The following is a 19,694-nucleotide window of genomic DNA, read 5'->3' as shown; positions in this document are numbered from 1 at the left end:
GAGGGTCTGGGGGACAAATGAAGGCCCCAGGCAGGGAATGCTGACCCTTAACTTGCAACTACAGTGCCAGCGCACAGGGCCCTTCCCTGTGACTGTCTGGTACCTGGCTGGTAGGAGCTGTGTGGCCTTGGGCAAGTGTCTAGGCCTCCCTCTGCCTCTGTCTCTCAGTCATAAAATGGGAGTGCTGTCCACCTACTCTGAGGGCCAAGTAATAACACAACACACAAGTCCTCAGCCTGGGGCCTGTCACCCAGAAAGCGTGCAGGGGTCGTCTGTTATCACGACACGGGTTGTTATCAGCTCCCTGAAGCACGGGGCCCTGGGGAAGCCACGCTGAGCAGGTGGACAGGGAGCCAGCCCAGGTGGGCACCTGAGGGGCAGCCTTTGCTGCAGGGAAGCACAGGACCCCCTGACCCAAGAGCAGCATCCACACCTGAGGGGAGAGAAGCAGAGACTGACCTGGACGTGGTCACCGCAAGTGCCAAGGCAGAACTGGGGGGCGGTGGGAGGCTCACTTCCATTTGTTTCTGACTGGACATGCGAGGACCCTCTGCACCAAGCACAGCGTGAGCAGCTAGGGTCACTCACAAGGTGTCCCTAAGGATGAGTGACGAGCGTTTACTGAGCATCTACTGTGTGCTGGGCTCCAGCCCTGGGAGGTGATGGGCCAAGGGGGCAGGTCCAGGGTGGCTCTGGCCTAGCTCAGGAGGAGAAGCACCTCTGTCTCCTCTGGACTTGGAGGAGAGTCTCCTTGGGCTGGAGGTGGCCCCAGGCCCAGGGAACGCTGTGGAGCCGGTTGCCCGCTGCCCAGGCCTGGGCTGGAGCGGAATCAGAGTCCGGAACAGAAGACTGCACGAGGAAGGGAGAAGAGGGCCGCGCAGAGGCCTGGGCCCGGGGCTGCGAGGTGGCATGTCAAAGGTCCCTCACAGCTAGGGTGGGAGTGGTGGTGCCACAGGCCGACCCTAACCGCTGGAAAGGGGAAACCAAGGGCAACAGGCAGCCGAGGGCCACCAGTGTCCCAAGGACGTCCATCTGACAGCAGAGGCCGAACCCCATTTCCCCGTCCCATGGGGCCCTCGCGGGATGAAGAAGCAAGTCCCTGTCACCTGCCTGGGAAGGTCCCGCCTGATGAGGAAGTCCCAGGCATGGCCTCGCCTGGTCACTTCCAGACACGGGGCCTGCCGAATGGGCCAGGCAGCGCTCAGTCACCAGGCTGGGGGACCAGCCAAGCTCTGGGTTCCCGGAACTGAACCAATGGAGCCAAAGACACTGTGGCCCTCACCCAGGGACCCATCCCCGCAGGTCACCCCATGGTGACTGCGCGCGACCAGGCGTGTGCTTCAGGAGACTTCAGGGCCTGCAGCGGAACCACGTGGAGCCGCGACCCCAGCTCTACTCTGGGGCGCATGTGAAACGCTTCGTGATCCAAAGTCACAAACCAAAGCAAACCAGAAGAGCCCGCGAGGGTGCGGCCCACGTCTAGGCCCGAGGTCTCGGGCCATCTGCCACGTCTGCGGAGTCGGGGAAAGGAAGCAGGGCCCCACCCCTCCGCTCAAGTGCCCGGGGGCACCGACAACTCAGGCCCGTGTGGCTGCGCCCCCTCCCCCAGCCGCAGAGGACAGAGCGGCTTCCTCTCCGATGGCACCTAGCCCACCGCCAGACGGAGCGGCCCTGCGCGGCCCCCACAGGGAAGGCCCCGGGGTGGTCGCAACTGTGGAGGCCGGCACCTGCAGCAGAGAGCCCGGACAGCTGGCGTTTAATGAACAACTACTATGTGCAGGGCGGCCTCCAGACCTTCTCTTCCGCCCTCTTTGCGGGAAGCACAGGAGACCTGCGGCCGCCAATGCGCTTCTGAGGAAGCTTCCGCCACTCTGCAACACGACCGTGCACCCCGTACCCACGCCCGTGTGGGTTCTCGGGGAGCCCACCCTTGCCACTGGGGGTGTGCCATGGCCAGAGCGGGCCTGCGGTTCCTGGAGGTCTCCCCTCCCGCTTCCTGGAATAACCTCGAACCTCCCCACCCCAAGAGTGTCCGGTGGGCGGGCAGAGGGACCCCACGCACCAGAGCCCGGGTCTGCCTTCCGCAGAGCCCCTAGGCCTGACCTGCAGGTACTGTCCCTTTCCTCGTCTAAAACGGGAGCAGGGCCAGCGACTTCGCAGGCTCTCGGGGCTCGGGGAGGAGGGTCGGCGTCAAGCCCGGAGGCCGACAGGACGCCAGGTGTGTCCACTCTGGAGCCTGCTTCCACCCCGGCCTCACACTAGGACAGCTTCAGCTTCGACCTGGCCCCTTCCTGCGGGCACGCACCGGGCACCTGTGGTGTGGGCTGTCACCCCTCCCTCCACGCTCCCTCTTGATAGAGAAGGTGGCAGTGGCCTACCGTCCTGGCCAGAGATCAGAAAGGGGCAGAACCTGGACTCGCGCCAGATTCCCCAGCTCAGCATGCCACCCTGTCCCCCGCCGCAAGCTGCCCGCCTGCCTGGCGCACGGGCTGTGGAACCAGGGCCGCGGGGCCGCGGGGCTGCGGAGAGCAAGACCAGGCCCTGGGCTCCGGCCGCACAGGTGCCAGGAGCACAGGAGGGGCTCAGAGCCAGGCCCTCGCAGCCACCCGGCCTCTTGTGGCTCTGCTCACCCTGCCTTGGACTGGGGACGTCCCCCTCCCCACCCCCGAGCCTCAGGTGCCCCAGGCCTCGGGCTCCGGTCACGCACAGGGCCCAGACCAGCTGGCCGAGAACCCCTCGTCCCATCCGACTGCAAACCATCTGACATGGTGACTGCTCGGATCCACGAGTGACTTCCCTGTGCGCTCAGCTGCCCCCTTCTCAGCGGGGTCTTCTGCACCTTAAGTCTGCGGGTCTCTTACACAGTCTGCCATCCCTGCCTCTGGCCCTGTTTCTTTTTTGAAGGTCCCAGGGATTGAAACAGGGGTGCTTCACCCCGAGCCACCTCCCCGGCCCTTTTTATATTTTATTTAGAGACAGGGTCTTGCTGAGTTGCTTAGTCGCTAAGTAGCTGAGGCTGGCCTCCTCTTGAGATCCTCCTGCCTCAGCCTCCCAAGGGCTGGGATGGCAGGCGTGCACCCCCGCGCCTGACTTCGGTCCCCTTTCTGCGGTGCTAGGGACAGAACTCAGGGCTCCATGCACGCTAGGCAAGAGCTGTGCCACTGAGCCACACCCACGACCTCTCTCCCTCTTTTATCCCTGGCACTGTCTCTGACCCAAAAGAGAAATCACCCACTGCTGTCTAGGCGGACACCACCCGGGAACAATCATGTACTCCAGTTTCAGCATGCTGGAAACTTCCAGGCCCTGAAGCACAGCGGAAGGTCCCCGTCCACCAGGTGCTGAGGAAGCAAGGTCGACCCAGTGAAGCCTGGGACACCTCCATGGGCACCCCTGGCAGCTCACATTACCCCTGGAGAAACAGGCCCAAGATCACAGAGGCACTGAGGAGCAGGGCTGGCCACAGACTTTGTCCCCCTGACCACCAGGCTGAATAGCCTCCTTCTGCAAATGACCACCAGGGCTACGAAGTTCACCCCTTTCTTGGGTGTGGAAACTGAGGCCAGGGGGTCAGAGAGAGCGAAGACCAACCACCAATCATGACCCACTCTGGCCAGGCCTCCTCTCAAGGGAGGGGTGACCCTTCAAAGCTTAGTAACCATCATTTAAAATAAAATCAATAAATAATGACAATAGCTAACATTTATCCAGCACTTACCAGGCTACCGTAAAGTCCTGTGTTAAAGGTTTCTTATGTTCATGTATTTAATGCTTCTACCACCTCGCCTTCTAGCTGGAAATAAAAAACTAAACAACAATTGGTTTCTGCACTTCAAAACTGGTTTTGGGTTGGGTGTGGGGGTGCATGCCTGTCATCCCAGCAGCTCAGGAGGCTGAGGCAGGAGGAACGTAAGTTAGAGGCCAGTTTTAACAAGTTAGGGAGGACCTGAGCGACTCGGTGAAATATAAAAAAGGGCTGGGGCTGGGGCTCAGGGGTTAAGCATCCTGGGTTCAATCCTTGGTACCAAAAACACCATACACAACAGGTCTTGGGGAGAATGTTTCCATTAGCAGACAGACTTTGACGCACCCAGGATAAAAGGCGACTTTGGGGGAGTCCTTCTGTTCTCTCCCATCTGGGGACTCTCCTGAATGTTCCTCCTTTCTCTTTAACTATCCTTCTCTCCTCCCAGGGGACTGAGCCCCGGACCTGCCCGCATGTGTCCTCTGGTGACGTCAGAGGCCACAGCCCTGGGCCTCCTTGCCATTCAGAAGCCCATTGTGATACACTGGTCCCTCGGGGAGTCAGGGACTTTCACCCCCGAGACCCTGCTCCCTGCAGAGTGGGAGCTGCACCCAGGCTGAGAGGGTGCTACCCGCATAACGCCACCCACACTGGGGACCCAAGGACACTCTCCCAGATGCCCCTGCAGAGTCTGGGCAAGCAGCTCTTGGGACCCACGGGGCAGGAGACAAGACACGGGGAGGGCCAGGCAGTTGTCACCTGCCAGCCCGCAGGCTGGGACAGATGGGAACATTTTGGACGTCACAACAGCAAGGGATGCAAGGTCCACTGACGAGGGTGACATATTTTGCTGGTGATGATGTCATGGCACAGGAAGCAGAGCCGAGTGTAGAGAACCTAGATTCTGAAGCCAGACAGTGCGGGTCCCAGGCCAGGCCTCAGTGGCCAGTGACCTGGGCAACGTCCGCCACCTGAAGCGCAGAGACAGCCGGAGTCCTTCCTGTAAGTGGCCCTGGGCACAGCAGACTCCCACAGACCACGCTGAACGGCGGCCACGGCTCCGCTCGGGATCCTTATTCTGCACTGACCTTCGTACCAAGAGGAAAAAGCACTCGCTCAGAGCTTTCCCATCTTTACAGACAGGGAGGGGACTTTGCTAGGGTTCCGGCTCGGGGCCTTAAGTTCAGATCAGACTGTCACCATGGCAGGAATCCACAGATGGAGGAAATACGATGGAAAGAAGGGCGCTCTCCATGAAGGAGCGGGGCAGCCCCAGCCACCGACCAGTAAGGCATCAAAAGACCATCAGGTCCGGGCAAGGAGAGCGAGCGCCGGAAAGCCAGTCTGCACATCCCGGGAGTGACCTCTGGCCCCATTTCACGGATGAGAACGACCAAGGCTCAGGCAGGGGAGGAAATGAGCTGAGGCCACACAGCTGAGAAGAGGTGGAGCCCTCGGGCCTGTGCAGTTTCAAGATAAGCCACCGTTTCTCAATTAGCCCAGGGCCTGGCACAAAGTAGGTGCTCAGTAAAACAATTTGCCATGTGAATAGAGGAACGCAGGAAGATGCAGGGGTGGGGTGCAGCCTTGGGGTCCAACCCATTTCCCCAGAGAACGAGGCAGCTCTGGGAGCCTGGGCAGGTCCTGCCTGTGTTCAGCCGGCGCTCACTCCCCAGGTCTGCCGGGCGGCCAGGTGCTGCGCTAGCTAGGCATCGGCACACAGGCATGGCCCAGGGCTTGTGGGGGGTCCAGGTGGCACCCCGCCCCATTTTCCAGCGTACAGTCACCCATTTCTTCTTTGCAGCAGCTCAGACGCTGGGAGCAGCCAGGTCTCTGGGGCCACACCAGTTACTCTCTCCGGAACCTCCGTCCTCTGAATCCATTCAGATTTGCTTCTGAGGCCCGGTGATAAATCTCACCGCAGCCTCCGGCCGCCTCTGCCCCATCCAGACACACGCTTGTCCATGCTGGGACCTCTCCCCAGGCCTCCAGCCAGGGCCCAGCCCACTGGGGCTGTGCCGACGGTCGCCCGGCCTCTCGGGCTCACTGGACGGATATTCCATGCGTCATCAAAATCCAAAGGAAATTTACAAAAGAGGAAGAAAATGCAGCTGGTCACTGGCAGCCGGGAAGGACACAATGCTGACCTGGACAAACGCAGCGTCAGACAGGAGGCCCTGGGGCTGGCCACCCAGCAAGGCCACCGGCCTGCTCAGAGCCCCGCGGACCAGCTGCACCGTCCGCCCCAGCACAGCAGGGGACACAGGCTCGGACGGTGTAGGTGCTGGCACGCGGATTTGGAACAAGCCCCGTGCACCCCAAGCCCTTCTTTCCTGCTGCCCCGAAGTGCCTCGGATTTAGAGACCCGCCTTGCAAACCACGATCCCGCGCCCAGCAGACACTCGCCAGGTGCGGCTCCGCGCTTGCGCACAGGCCTGAGCGCCCACGGGCCCGGCCAATCCTTCCAGAAACACCCATCCTCCCGGGCGTCACGCTATTTGACACTGCAGCCCCATCATGACCGTGTTTTTGAACTGAGACTGGGTAAATATTAGCACAGCTCGTTCAGAGTCCGACGTCCTAGGGCTGAAATCCCGGGGGCCCTCCAGACCAGCAGCCCCGTAGCAACATCTGGGTCCTACTGAAAGCATCTCTGGGGACATCCTGGCCAAGTCACTGCGATCCCTGCCTCGGTGTGCCCGTTCAGAAATCAAGGGAAACAGAGCCATGCGTTGCTAAGGGGTGCCGAGGCCACCCGGCTTGGGCGCTGCCGGGAGAGGCATCCTCCAGCCCGCTACAGACTGGGGGCCTCCTGAGGTCCCTGGAGCCCGGCGGGCCCCTTGTGGTTTTGGGGAGTGGAGATGGCCCCTTGGGAGGACTCTGGGTCGGCAGGCCTCTGGAGGGCTCCCCAGCACAAGGAGCACCTGAGTCAGCTGCCACTGTCCCGAGGCTCAAGGACGCTTTCCAGCCACCCCGGGCTTCCTTCGCAACCATGTTCCAGATGTTCCGGAGCAAATGGGCCCCACCTGCTCTGAGGTAATGGGCAAACTGTGGGCCCAACCGGAGCGGGGTCCTCAGTCTCCAGGACACCTGGTCGGCACTCTGCCACCACGGAGCAGCTGAGACGCACAGGGACCTCAGCAGGATTCCTGCAGCTGGAAGAGCTTAGAGCAGTGCCCAGAGGCACTTCTGAGAAGGGACGTGGGACGGACACACACACACAAAGTGAGTCCCTAGGACATGCCATGTGGAATGGAGATCCAGGGGAGGTCTTAATGGAGAGGTGGAAAGCCCCTTGGTCTCTTGCGGATCAGAGGCGTGAGGGAGTCCAGCCAGGACACGGGCTTCTTAGCCGCCGTCGCCGTACTCTCCCTAGACTGCGCGCCCCAGAGAACAAAGGCTCAGGGTTTCCCTGCTGGGTCCCCGGTGCCCAGTGCAAGAAGGAGTATACAGTAGGCACTCCAGAAGCCTCAGAGTCTTCAGACTGAGGGCTCCAACTGTTTGCCCTCCTGCCACACGAGGATGCTGGTAACAGAAGAAGAATGCACAGGAGACAGGGCATGACAGCTGAGGAGCTGCGCAGGGTGGTGGCCACGTGTGGGATGGGGACACTGTGACCCCCATTCCCAGCCCATGCCACTGATTCCAGACAGATGGTCCTGCAGCTGCAGCTTGCCTGGCCTCCGCCCCAGATCCAAGGAGCACTGGGTCCCTGGAGCTCCCGCCCCTCTTCACAGCCCCACACAGAGCCCTTGGGGTGGGGAGGGGACAGAGGGGACCTCATGCAGGCGCTTCCTGGACTGCCAGGCACGCGCTCGCAGAATTCTGGAACTGAAAGATCAAAAGGCTCCAGGTGGGCTTCCCCCAGAGGGGACCTGACACAAGCTGCGGCTGTTTGCCAACCAGTTCCCTCACACCCCTGCTCCTCAGAGGGGCCGGGCCGCAGACGCTCGGGGGGCAGCTGTGCTGGCCGGGGAGAGAGGAAATCAATATTCCCGGCACACACTCTCTCCTTCCCCATAAACACAGCCCCAGGATGCCCAGACGGCCGCCCACAGGCCCCTCAAACACAGGGCTGGCCTCCAGAGACTCCAGCCTGCATCCTGACTGTAACAGGCACCCTCGCCCCACACGTAAACAACACCCCCCAGCCCGCCAGCAGCCCCCTCCCTGTACTGGGTCAAAACCAGCAGCCGCACACAGGCCAACTTCAGGCACCCGGCACCCTGGCAGGTGGCCCTGCCAGGTGCGAGGTATCGAAGCCCCGGCTGCTCGGCACACCTGGATGGTCCTTGAACGTGCTCAGGGTCCCACTGACAAGGTGCATAAACCCAGTTGCAAGCACAGGGTCTCCAGTAAACACATCTGCAGGACGCCACCCTGGCTGCCACCAGACACAAACAGAGCCCCACCCGCCACCCTCCCTGGCCACAAACTTCTGTCACATCCGCCACTTGCTCCCTTAACCGGACACCCACACCAGCTCCCATCCAGGGTCCCCCTTCCATAAACTCGGCCTCGCGGGAATTCCGCGCTCAAGCCCTCCCGACCCCGGGCTCTTCTTTTCTCCCCCACAGACTCGGGACTGCCCCGGGTCCCTTGCACACCCGCTCTAACGGGGACGCCCCGGGACGGGCGGCTCTCCCCTTGTACACACCAGGCGCCCCGTGCAGAGGGCACACGCATCTCGCACGCCCATCCCGGCATCCTCCGTTTCTGGCACACTCGAGCCGGGCAGCGGCCACCAACCCCGCACACGCTCTCGCCACCCGCGGCTGCGGCCACCCCCTCCTCCCGCGCCCACTCGGCCTCCGCCGGCGCGGGGCCCTTACCCGCTGTCAAGCTCCAGCTCCAGCAGGGACTGGGTCCTCTCCGAGTTGCAGTGCAGGCACCACATGGCGGCCGCGGCGGGAGCTGACTGCGCGGGGCGCCCGGGACCCAGGCCCAGCGCGGCGCCGCCGACTCCCGCCGCCGGCCGCCGGAGCCCAGGGCCGATACCCCGCCGCCCGAGGACCCGACCGCCTGCCCCGCGACCACTCGCGTCCCCGGGGCCCAGGGCCTGCCGGTTCCTGCCGCTCCGAGCGCGGAGTCCACTCCCAGGCCAGCCGAGCCGGCCCCTCCGCCGCCGCCCGCCTGGCGCAGCGAGAGTCCGGGCCGGAGGAATGTGGCCCGGGAGGGGGCGGGGCCGAGCCGAGGGGGCGTGGCGCGCGGAGCCACGGGGCGGGGCCGAGGGGCGTGGCGCGCGGAGCCAGGGGAGGGGCCGAGGGGAGGGGTGCGCGGAGCCAAGGGGCGGGCGGGGCTGAGGGGCGGGGCGCGCGGAGTCAAGGGGCGGGGCCCAGAGGGCGGGGCGGCCCGGGGGCGGGGCCGAGCGCAGCCCTGGGAATCCCAGGCTGGGTTGTGCATCCTGGCCAGAGCACCAGAGGCCTGGGAGGAGAAGTCCAGGCACCCGCCCCAACCCCAGGGCCGCCCGGTGGCCACGTCTTCCTCCCGCGCGAATACAGAGCACCCAGCCACTCAACCCGAGGCTGCTCTGCAGGCGCCCGACTTTGGCCTCAGTTTCTAAAAACCGGCCCGCTGCCTCCCAGACGATGTGGGTGTGGGGCTCTGACGCGCCTGCCCCAGAGGAGAGAGTGGGTCCAAGCCTGGATCACTCTCTGGGGAGGAAAACTGCCCTTTTGTTCCCAAGCACGCCCAAGCTCTGCATCCCCCACCCCCGCGTCCGCAAGCACCCACCCCAGACGCTTGGCGGGCCCCCGCGGCAGGGTCAAAGTCATACTGATCAGCAGTTTAGATCTGTCTTCCTGCAACATTATGAAATAGGTGGGATTACTCTTGGCCCCATTTTACAGACGAGGAAACTGAGGCTCCGCTTCATTGGGTTAACTCTAAGGGTCCTTCCCTCACTCTCTTCTCCTCTCCCTGCTGGAAGCTCTCCTAGCTTGCGATTCTCCATTTGTACGTCTCCTGGTTTATTACTTATCCCTGGGCTCCAAGAAGGCAGGCATAAGACTCAGCACCCACATTTATGGAATGCTCACATGTGGCGGAAAGAGGGTCCAGGCACAATCAAAACCCCAACTCTCCTGGGCTGCACCACCTGCACGTGTGCAGGAGGGCCAGGTACCTGTCACATCCGCGGGAGCCAGGAAATCGCAGGAGCTACTAATGCAGGGGCCTCCTCTTTGCCCTTTGGAATCTTTCATTTGGAGAAAGCGGGGCCAAGCAGCCCAGCCTGCTGTAAGGACAGGGAGTCCCTAGACCCAGTAAGAGCACCCAGGTTCCCAGCAAGAGGCTGAGGCCACTTACTGCTCACAGCCACGCTCCTCCTCTCCGCCTCCGTGGTTTCTTTGCTACATTAACAATAAAAATAAAGCCAGACGTGGTGGCGCGCACCTGTCATCTCAGCAGCTCGGGAGGCTGAGGCAGGAGGATCACAAGTTGGAGGCCAGCCTCGGCTACTTAGAGAGGCCCTAAGCAACTCAGCGAGGCCTGTACAGAATGAAAAGGGGGCTGGGGACGTGGCTCAGGGCTTAAGCCCCACTGGATTCAGTTCCTGGTACCAAATAAATCAAGAAAGACACAGAATGGAGGAAATATTTGCAAATCATAGATCCAATGAGCGCCTAGTATCTGCGCTCCGGAAAGGACTCTTCCATTCCAAGGGTAAAGGAGCAAACGATCTGATGTTTTCCATGTGCAAAAGATCCAGACGGACATTTCTCCAAAGAAGAGGCGCGAATGGCCAGTAAGTTCATGAAAAGATGCTCAAGGTCACACCAAGAGCATGTCACAATGCCATCCCACGCTCCCTGGGAAGCGACATAATTCGAAAGAGGGAGAAAAGTTCTCACACGCAGAAGGTTCTTGGGGTCCAGAGAACTCCCCTCGCCCAGCTGAGGCGCCTCCAGACGCCGGCTCTGGCTTCATGATCCAGGTTCTCCAAGAAATCCATGGTGCTCCTTCGGGTCCAGGGCCCCAGCACCGGGGCTGGGGGCTGGGCTTGGTGGCGAGGCTCCATCTGGGATCTAGAGAGGGAGGTAAGGCTCCCTCGGAGCAAGTGGAACACCAAAGAAGGGACTCCCCGGACACCAGACGCCCTTCCCTTCTGTCGTATCGGCTTCCTGCAAAATGCGCCTCTTGCTCCTGCTCCATCCACGGCCTGGCAGGCGGACAATCCTGGCGAGGAGAGAAGGCCAAGGTCTCTGTGGAAGTCACCAGAGTGCACAGAACCCTGACAGACACCGCCTGGGCAATCTGCTTAGCCTTTTGAGTCTTGCTTTCCTCAAAGCACGGCTGGCCCAGGAGCCGCGACTACCCTGGCGGACTCGCCATGCTGCTTAATTTAATTGAGCAAGTATTAATTAGCACTTGCTCTTTCCCTGTCTTCTGAGGCCTCGATAAGAAGGCACTGCTGGACAAGTGTCCCCTCATATGGTGTTATGGCAGCGGAGGAGGAAGCTGGAAGTCTGTCCCAGGGGAGTTTCCCATGATGAGGGGGCTTTTGGGGTTGGGTCTTGAAGGCTGAGTAGGAGTTCGTGTATGGGCTTGCAGGAAGCAAGAAGTCAGAGAAAGCTTCAGTTCCAACGATCCCGGGTTTCAGTCCTTAGGTGCTTGCTTTGGCCCATCCCTGCTGCCACAGGCCACCTTTGTCCCTGCCTCCCTGGTTTCTGACAACCTGTTACCTTCCCACGATGGCTGGTCCTGGGCCATGTCCCCAACCGTCACCTCCATTCAAGTTCCCTCTGTGAACGACACTCCTTGCTTAACACCAGGCATCTCAAGGTTCAGCTTCTTTCAATTCCCTAGACGCCCTACGACCGAGACTTTGAGGTTCAGCTTTTACTGTCACTTCTCCTACAAAGCCACCCCACCCTGGCGCCTGCTGTCAGTCAGAAATGCTCCTCAGGTCAGTCCCCTACTGTCCTTTCATGACACCAAGGAGCAGTATTGTCGCTGCCAGGCAGGGCTGGGTGGGCGTCCTTCCCTCTGGCATCCTCTGTGCCTGATCTGGGGCTCGTCACACAAGGGGACTCAGCAGCTGGCTACTCTGGAAGGTCTGCCCCGAGAGCCAATCTCGCCTGCTGCCAGCTTTTGCGTTTTAAATAAAGTTTTATTGAAACGGAGACACGCTCAGAGTCGAAGAGCTGCGACAGGGAAGCCGCCAGTCTCCATGTGCCTATCCAGCCCCTCTCAGGAAGAGCTTGTGTCTCGTCTGAAGTAAATGGAGCCCCATTTGAGGGGGTCACAGGTTGGCTGCAGTCACCCTGGGAAACCACCCCCGTCCAGGCAGACAGACCCCCAGAGCCCCACAGAACGTGCAAGAGCAGAATCCAAACGTCACGGAGGATGCTGGGGATGAAACCGATAGCGCGGGGCCGGATGGTTTTTGCATACAAGGACCACAAGAGGGGACGATTCGTTATTGGGAACTAATCCTATGACTTCTGAAAAAGTCACTGAACTTTCAAAAGTCAGTGAACTAGCCAGGCGCGGTGCTGCATGCCTGTTATCCCAGCAGCTCGGGAGGCTGAGGCAGGAGGATCACAAGTGGGAGGCCAGCCTCAGCCACTTAGCAAGGCCCTGAGCAACTCAGCAAGACCCTGTCTCTAAATAAAACATAAAAAGGGCTGGGGAGGTGGCTCAGTGGTGAAGCACCCCTGGGTTCCAACCCTGGTGCCAAAAAATTTCTAAAAAGTCAGTGAACTAAAACATTCAATAAACAACATCACAATCCAGAAGACCTGAGGACTTCTAGCATCTTCCAGGAGAGTCTTAAAGTCCACCAGAGTTAGTCCACAAAGACCTGAACTGCTAGATGGTACCTGAGCCGCCTCTCGCGCCAGCCAGGGTTGGCGGATTTTGAGCAGGTGTCTTGCTGACAGCCAAAAAAAATCAATTCGCTCTGCGGTAAAGCCCAGCACAAGTCCCTCTCCGCCACCGTCAATCACCGGTGTGTTTCTATTCGTCGCACTGATGTGAACATCCTGTGTCACAGCCAGAACGCCGGCTCGAGAAGGAAGCTCTGCCGGGCAATCCAGTGGGCACAGCTGGGGACCCGGGCAATCCAGTGGGCACAGCTGGGGACCCGGGCAATCCAGTGGGCACAGCTGGGGACCCGGGCAATCCAGTGGGCACAGCTGGGGACCCGGGCAATACAGTGGGCACAGCTGGGGACCCGGGCAATCCAGTGGGCACAGCTGGGGACCCGGGCAATCCAGTGGGCCGAGAGTTTCAAGAGCACTCTTCTAATCCGCACGGCAACGGGACTTAGTTGCACGCCTGTTGGATGCAGTCAAGAAACTAGAAAAGTCAACCAATCCCACAGAAGACACGTGTTTTCAGATAAATAAAACTGTCCTCAACAGGTGCCAACTTATTTTCAAAATTTTAACCATTTGCCTGGTGCAGTGGCGCACGCCTGTCATCCCAGTGGCCCGGGAGGCTGAAGCAGGAGGATGGCAAGTTGGAGGCCAGCCTCAGCCACCTAGCAAGGCCCTCAGCAACTCAGCGAGACCCTGTCTCTACATAAAATATTAAAAAAGGGCTGGGATGTGGCTCAGTGGGTAAGCGCACCTGGGTTTCAATCTCCAGTACCCAAGAAAACAAAACAAAAAATATTCAACGATTTTTTTTCACATAAAGGACTTGCAAATTAGGAACTTTCCTAATCTAAACAAAGTAAATGGAATGAACTTGGGAGAACATGGTTTGGGATCACCCTGAGGTCATGTGGGGTCATTTGCCCTGAACTATCAGCTGCCCCTGACTTTGCTATGGGGCATTGACCAAGGCAGGCCTGAGCTCTGTCATGATCCAGCCCTGACTCTTTCCCGCCTCCCTCGCACCCGCCATCCCTACAATACAGCCACTCCCAGAATGTACCTGTCCCCACTTCCTGGGATGCCTGCTCTCTTCGACTGCTTGGCAAACTCCTACTCAATCTTCAAAACCCGGCTCAAATGCCCCCACTTTTTGTTAAAGCCTCCGCTAGTGCCCCCATCCCCAGGCAAAATGAGAACCTCTCACCTAGAATGTGGGCACCTCAGTCTAGCGCAAGGTCAACGACTCTCCCTCCCAATGACCCAAGAGGGAAAGAAGGTCTGGCTGCGCCACTGTCCTGTACACTGTCGTGGTTCCAGACACCCATCCTGGACTGTTAGAGCCAGAGGGGTGGCCAGGACCTGGTGGGGCACAGCCACGTCCAGATGAGGAAGCCAAAGCAGAGAAGAAGGAGCAGTCCCCCAAGGCATGCTGGGTAACCGGGACTAGTCATCTGACTTCCATTCCCCAGCTCCACCAGGAGGCTGCTTTCCCGTGGTCTTTAAACAAAGGACCAAAACACGAGTTACGCCAGGCACAGGGGTGTGCGCCAGTCACCCCAGCAGCTCCGGAGGCTGAGGCAGGAGGATGGCAAGGTAGAGGCCAGCCTCAGCAACTTAGTGAGGCCCTTAACTCGGGAGACCCTGTCTGTAAATAAAAAATAAAAAGGGCTGGGGATGTGGCTCGGTGGTTAAGCGCCCCTGGCTTCAGTCCCCAGTACTCCTCCCCAAAATAAAAAGAAAAGAAAAAGCGTAAGTCAAGATTCCATCAGCATGGAAAATGGAGTACGGAAGTCACGGGAATCGAGAAAAAAATAGAGACCATTGCACGCACGGGTTGGCCCTCCTAAGAGCGTCCCACCTGGAGGACGCTGGTTCTGGATGCACAGCAGGGCTGATTCGCACGAAAGCAACTCTTCAAGAATCTGCTTGCTCACTTTTTTTTTTGGTACCGGGGATTGAACCCAGGGGCCCCCGACCACTGAGCCCCATCCCCAGCCCTTTTTAGATTTTATGTAGAGACAGGGTCTTGCTGAGTTGCTCAGGGCCTCGCTTTTGCTGAGGCTGGCTTTGATCCTCCTGCCTCAGCCTCCCGAGTCTGGGATGACAGGCGTGTGCCTCCACACCCAGCTTGCTTACTCTTAAATAGTGACTTCACACCCCAGGACGGCTACCAGAGGGGTCCGAGCCCAGGCCCCGGTGCGCCTCTACTTTAATGGCCAGGCGAATTCATTTCTAACAAGTGCGGGGAGGGCCTCTTTCGCAAATGGAGGCCACTAAGTTCTCCTAAGACACCGGTACTTTCAAGTGGATTAAATGTCCCCCTCTGCAATCTATTTATATGCTATCGATTTAAACAGCACCTTTGGTCCTGGTGGGAGGAAGGCTTCAACCAGGGTGGGCCGACTCTCCGCGTGGAGAAAGCAGAGGCACGTGATCCCCGATTCTCTCCTTGCCCGGATCTGGATCTGAGCCTGTGCGTGTTCCCAGACGCTCTCACGGTGGCTCCACATCTGTTCCCACCTACATGTGTCAGGCAGATGAGGGTCCCCGGCCTGCAGCTGTGGGCCCTGTCCCTGCGGGGCTGCCAGCTCCTTTCCCACAGAGTCCACGCAAACCCGACGGCAGTTCCACGAAGCAGAGTTGGTTTTCCAGTCTGGTCACAGAGGCCCGGAAGCCCAGAGAGGGTAAGTCATTTCCCCTTGAGACACACAGCATAAGCGATGGAGCCAGGAAAGGAACCCAGGAGACTGGAGTCTGGGTTCTTCAAATGACATTGGAGCTTCTCAAAGTGGGCACTGCAGCGGCCATGGATGCGGCAGTCTCCGCTGGGAATCATAAGAAATGTGGCTTCTCAGCCGATGGGTGACTCAGAGGCTTGCCAGAGCGTGAAATCTCTGCACTGTGCTAACGTGGCTGATCTGCACGGCAGAGAGGAGACCCTGGCAGAGAGCGAAGGCTGTGAGTCGGTGGGGCGGCCAGCAAGCCCTCCTGGCGTGTTGACCGGGTGGCCCAGGGACAGAGGCTCTCCAGGTGTCGCACGGCACGAGTCAAGCTCGGGAAACAGAGCTAGTTCTGCACCCACGTGGAGTCTCGAGTGTAGGGTGGGTGTGTTGGGGGGCCAGGCCGGGGATGGAACAGGAGCCTCATCCTGCGGGCGAGGGGGCAGCGGGGGCCAGCACAGCGCCCGAGCGCCCCCCAGGTGAGCGCTCCCAATGCCCACAGAGGACCTGGACCTAGTCACCTAACACTTTTTTAATTTTTATTTTTTAAGAACCAGGGATGGAACCCAGGGGTGCTCAACCCCTGAGCCCCATCCCCAGCCCTTTTTCTTTTTTATTTACAGACCGGGTCTCCCAGAGTTGCTCAGGGCCTCCCTAAGTTGCTGAGGCTGGCCTCGACTCTGCGATCCTCTGGCCTCAACCTCCCGAGCCTGCACACACGCACCCTGGAGCCCGGCAACGCTTTCCCTTATGGCACGCACACTGGACATCTACTCCATAAACGAAAGAACACGCTCACTCGGCACAAATTGTATTCGCCCCGGGAAAAGAAATCAACAAACCCCAAACGCTGGTATACACACCTGCTTCGATCCTGTTATCGGCGGAAGGCCTGCGCGGGAGACCTGATCTGCCTTGTGTAAAGCGGAGATTAGCAAGTGAAGAGTGTCCTTATGACATCAGGCCCCGAATCAAAGAGAAGGCTGCTTTTTCTGTCGTGATGCGGACTGAAGTTTGAAAGATAATTGCTAAATCAAACGGTAAGCTGGGGTGGAAACGAGGGGAGGCTGGGGCCTGGCTCAGGGCAGAGTGCCCGCCCGGCCTGCGCAAGGCCCCGGGCTCTGGGCCCAGACCTCTGGACACAAGATGGAAAAAAAGAAAAAGATCGCACACGCCGTGCACACTGCTATAAAGTACCTCCCTACTGTGGCTCTGAACAGCACAGGGTGGGGACACTCAGTGGTCACTGACTACCTTTTTATATCTTTTTTTTTTTTTTGGCACCAGGGATTGAACCCAGGGGTACTTAACCCCTGAGCCACATCCTCAGCTCTTTTTATAGTTTATTTAGAGACAGGGTCTCGCTGAGTTGCTCAGGGCCTCACTAAGTTGCTGAGGCTGGCCTCCAATCTGCGATCCTCCTGCCTCAGCCTCCTGAGCCACTGGGATGACAGGTATGTGCCACCACGCCCGACCTTCTTTTATATCTTGAGCAGCTGAAGCATGCGACGGTACTATTTCCTACATGATAAATAAATGTAATCAAGTCCTTTCAGAGTGACGGAGGGACAGTAAAGATTTGGCAGACCTGAGTGGTACTTTTGTCTCCATGCAAAGGGCCAAGACAGCCTTGGGAGCGGAGTGAGTTTCCGGGGTCCACGTGATGTGCTTTGTGTCCTGGAGGGTCACCTGGGAGCGTCTCCTGTCCTAACTGAGGTCTGTCACTCATGCTTCCAGAAACCCTGCTTGGTGAGCGACTGGATCTGGGAATATGGTTTGCACCAGAAGAAAGATCCCGATCATGCGCAGATGGAGGCTGTGAGGACTTCCAGGGAGGCCGAGGGCTCCCAGGTGACACGGCCTGTTCTCTCTTACTGGTGACCACTGTTCCACCCTGAGCCTCCTGCACCGAGTTGCTCAGACCTCGGGGAGCCCCGCTGTGCTCCCAGCATCCCTCGAGGTGAACCCTGTCACTCCGTCCCTAAGGAAACTGAGGCACAGAGCCATTAAATGACCTGCTCAAAGCCACCCTGTTAGTCCCCGCAGATCTGGAATCCAGTCTGGTAAAGATGGAGGCCACGGGGAGCCAAAGCCAAGTGGCCTTTTGGCAGCTGAGAGACCCTGATCCTGGGACACAGACTCGCTCCTCCTGGGAGCCCAGGGGCCACTGGGACCCCTGGAGTCGACCCCCACCCAGCAACCCTGGTGCTACACAATCCACTGCCAATTTGGGTCTCTCTAGTAATTTCCATAAATGACTGTTATCCATGTGTTAATAGCCAAGATACCGAGGTTCGGAACCCCCTGGAGTGTTAGGAACGCGGTTGATAATTACGAACACACAACAATTTGTTCGACACGACAGCTAATTATCACCCGGGTGAGGGGGGTGCGCCTCGCACACGCGCATGCGCCTCCAGGCCAGGCGGGCCGGGCGCCCCTCCCTGCCGGCGCTCTTCTGTCCTGCAAGGGTCCCTCCTCGTCCTCGGGGTATTCGGACCTCTGAGGAGCCATTGAGAGGGGAGAGGACCCTGCTTCCTGGGAGAGGCATGGAGCCATGACGGCCTGGGGGATAACCGAGGCCCCCCAGTATATCCTGCCCACTACGAGTTGCTTAGGGCCTCTCTAAGCGGCTGAGGCTGGCCTCTAACTTGCGATCCTCCTGCCTCAGCCTCCCAAGGTGCTAGGATGATAGGTGGGCACCTTAATGCCTGGCTTTTTTTTTTTTTTTTTAAATACAGACCAGTGGCTCTCGGACATTTCGTTCTCACAGTCTCTACTGAGGACCCCACAATTGTTTATGGGGGTTTTACCTATTGATATTTACGGAATGGAAAAATTAAAAGCAAGATCTCTTTTTAGCACAAGAGCACACAGCAGCGTTGCAGGAACCAACCTACGGTACAGCCTGTAAGAAATCCCACCACACGCCGGTGAGAGAACGAGGGCAAAACAGCTTCTCATTGTTGTTAGAATGCTTTCAACTGACAATTCCCTGGAGCACGCTTTAAGAAAAATTGTCCTCAAGGGAAAAAATAAAGGTCTTAGCCTCAATCAAGCCCAAGCACCCCGGGGGCACTTACTCCTTTTCTAGGAAGCGGGTGGAGGAGCCTGCTCTGGGCCCCACACGCAGAAATAAGTGGATGTCTTGTCCTGTCCACTCCAGTCCAGCCCCCGGCGCCTGACAGGGACCACCACGTACCAGGTGTCTGGGACACTGAGGCTCAGCCCAGATGTTCTCAGCTGGCCAGAGATGGCACTGGGCAGCTCCTGATGGCCAAACTATGGGATCAACCCTGGTGCTGGCAGTGGAGGAAACTGTGCTGTATGTACACAGTGAGTTCTAGTCAGCCGTAAAGAAAAGCATGATCACGACACTTGCTGGCCAATGGATGCAAATGGAGGATACCAGGCTAAGCAGAAGCCAGACTGGGAAACTCAAAGGTTGAGCCCAGAGCGGGGGCCCACGCTCATCCCACAGGCTCGGGAGGCTGAGGCAGGAGGATCGCAAGGTGGAGGCCAGCCTCAGCTACTTAGTGAGGCCCAAAGCAACTCAGCGAGACCCTGTGTCTAAGTAAACTATAAAAAGGGCTGGGGGTGTGGCTCAGTGGTGGAGCATCCCTGGGTTCAATCCCTGGTACCCCCCCAAAAAAGAAAGAAATTGAAAGGTCCAATATTTTCTCCCATATGCAGAAGCCAGTGTAAATGCAGAGAAGGAGACAGGACGGACAGGATATTATAAAAGTAAAGGAAGATCAATAATGAAGGAGATGGAGGGGCAGGGTGGAGGCAAGGGTGGGGCAGGCCATGAAGAATGGATTCTTAAAGTCACATTGCCTGCCTGTGTAAATACGCCACAGGGGACTTCACCTTTGTGTGTCGGTCAAGAACCAATCACATATGAACAAACAGATGAGCAAAAGGAAGTCTAGCAGAGGAGAGGAAGGAAACCGGCCGGGGAGGGGAGAGAGGGTGTTTGTGAACTGAAACCCATTCCGTGCTTGTATGACTTTGTCAGGGGAACCCAACTCCTATGTGTGACTATAAAGCTCTTAAAAAATAATAATCAGCCAGGAGCGGTGGCACACGCCTCTAAATCCCAGTAGCTCGGGAGGCTGAGGCAGGAGGATCGCAAGGTGGAGGCCAGCCTCAGTCACTAAGCGAGGCCCTAAGCAACTCAGTGAGATCCTGTCTCTAAATAAAATAGAAAAAGGGCTGGGGAGGTGGCTCAGTGGTTGAGCACCCCTGGGTTCAATCCCCAGTACCTAATAATAATAATAATAATAATAATAATAATAAAGTTCCTCCTGATTCTCAGGCTTCAGCGCGGCCCCTGGCATGGTCGCCAACTCCACCCAGGGGTGGCAGCCGCTGCTTCCCGCTTGGCGGGGTGGGGATAAGGAGCCC

At 58.7% G+C, this 19,694-nt stretch overlaps 1 protein-coding gene and 1 long non-coding RNA gene across 15 annotated transcripts in view; both read right to left on the bottom strand.

Annotated features, from left to right (window-relative positions):
• IQSEC1 (IQ motif and Sec7 domain ArfGEF 1) overlaps positions 1-19,694 on the bottom strand; it is a 291,864-nt gene that overhangs the window by 48,779 nt on the left and 223,391 nt on the right. For 2 of the 14 annotated variants that reach the window (XM_079122230.1, XM_079122236.1), the window contains exon 1: positions 8,578-8,907. The exons of the other annotated variants lie outside the window; for them this stretch is intronic. In XM_079122230.1, coding sequence (XP_078978356.1) covers positions 8,578-8,642 — 65 coding nt within the window. In that variant the 5' untranslated portion in view covers positions 8,643-8,907. Of the gene's footprint in view, positions 1-8,577; positions 8,908-19,694 lie in introns of those variants that run through there. 14 annotated transcript variants of the gene reach the window in all.
• Positions 16,896-17,964, bottom strand: LOC306650248. Its single transcript, XR_013760833.1, has 2 exons — positions 17,070-17,964; positions 16,896-17,029 (listed from the first exon to the last, which is right to left on the bottom strand). It is a non-coding gene; the product is annotated as an uncharacterized lncRNA (long non-coding RNA).

This window comes from Sciurus vulgaris, assembly GCF_902686455.1.
Source record: "Sciurus vulgaris genome assembly, chromosome: 19".
Classification (NCBI taxonomy): Eukaryota; Metazoa; Chordata; class Mammalia; order Rodentia; family Sciuridae; genus Sciurus; species Sciurus vulgaris.
Note: the sequence above shows the minus strand (reverse complement) of the source record. Positions and strands in the feature narration are given on the sequence as shown.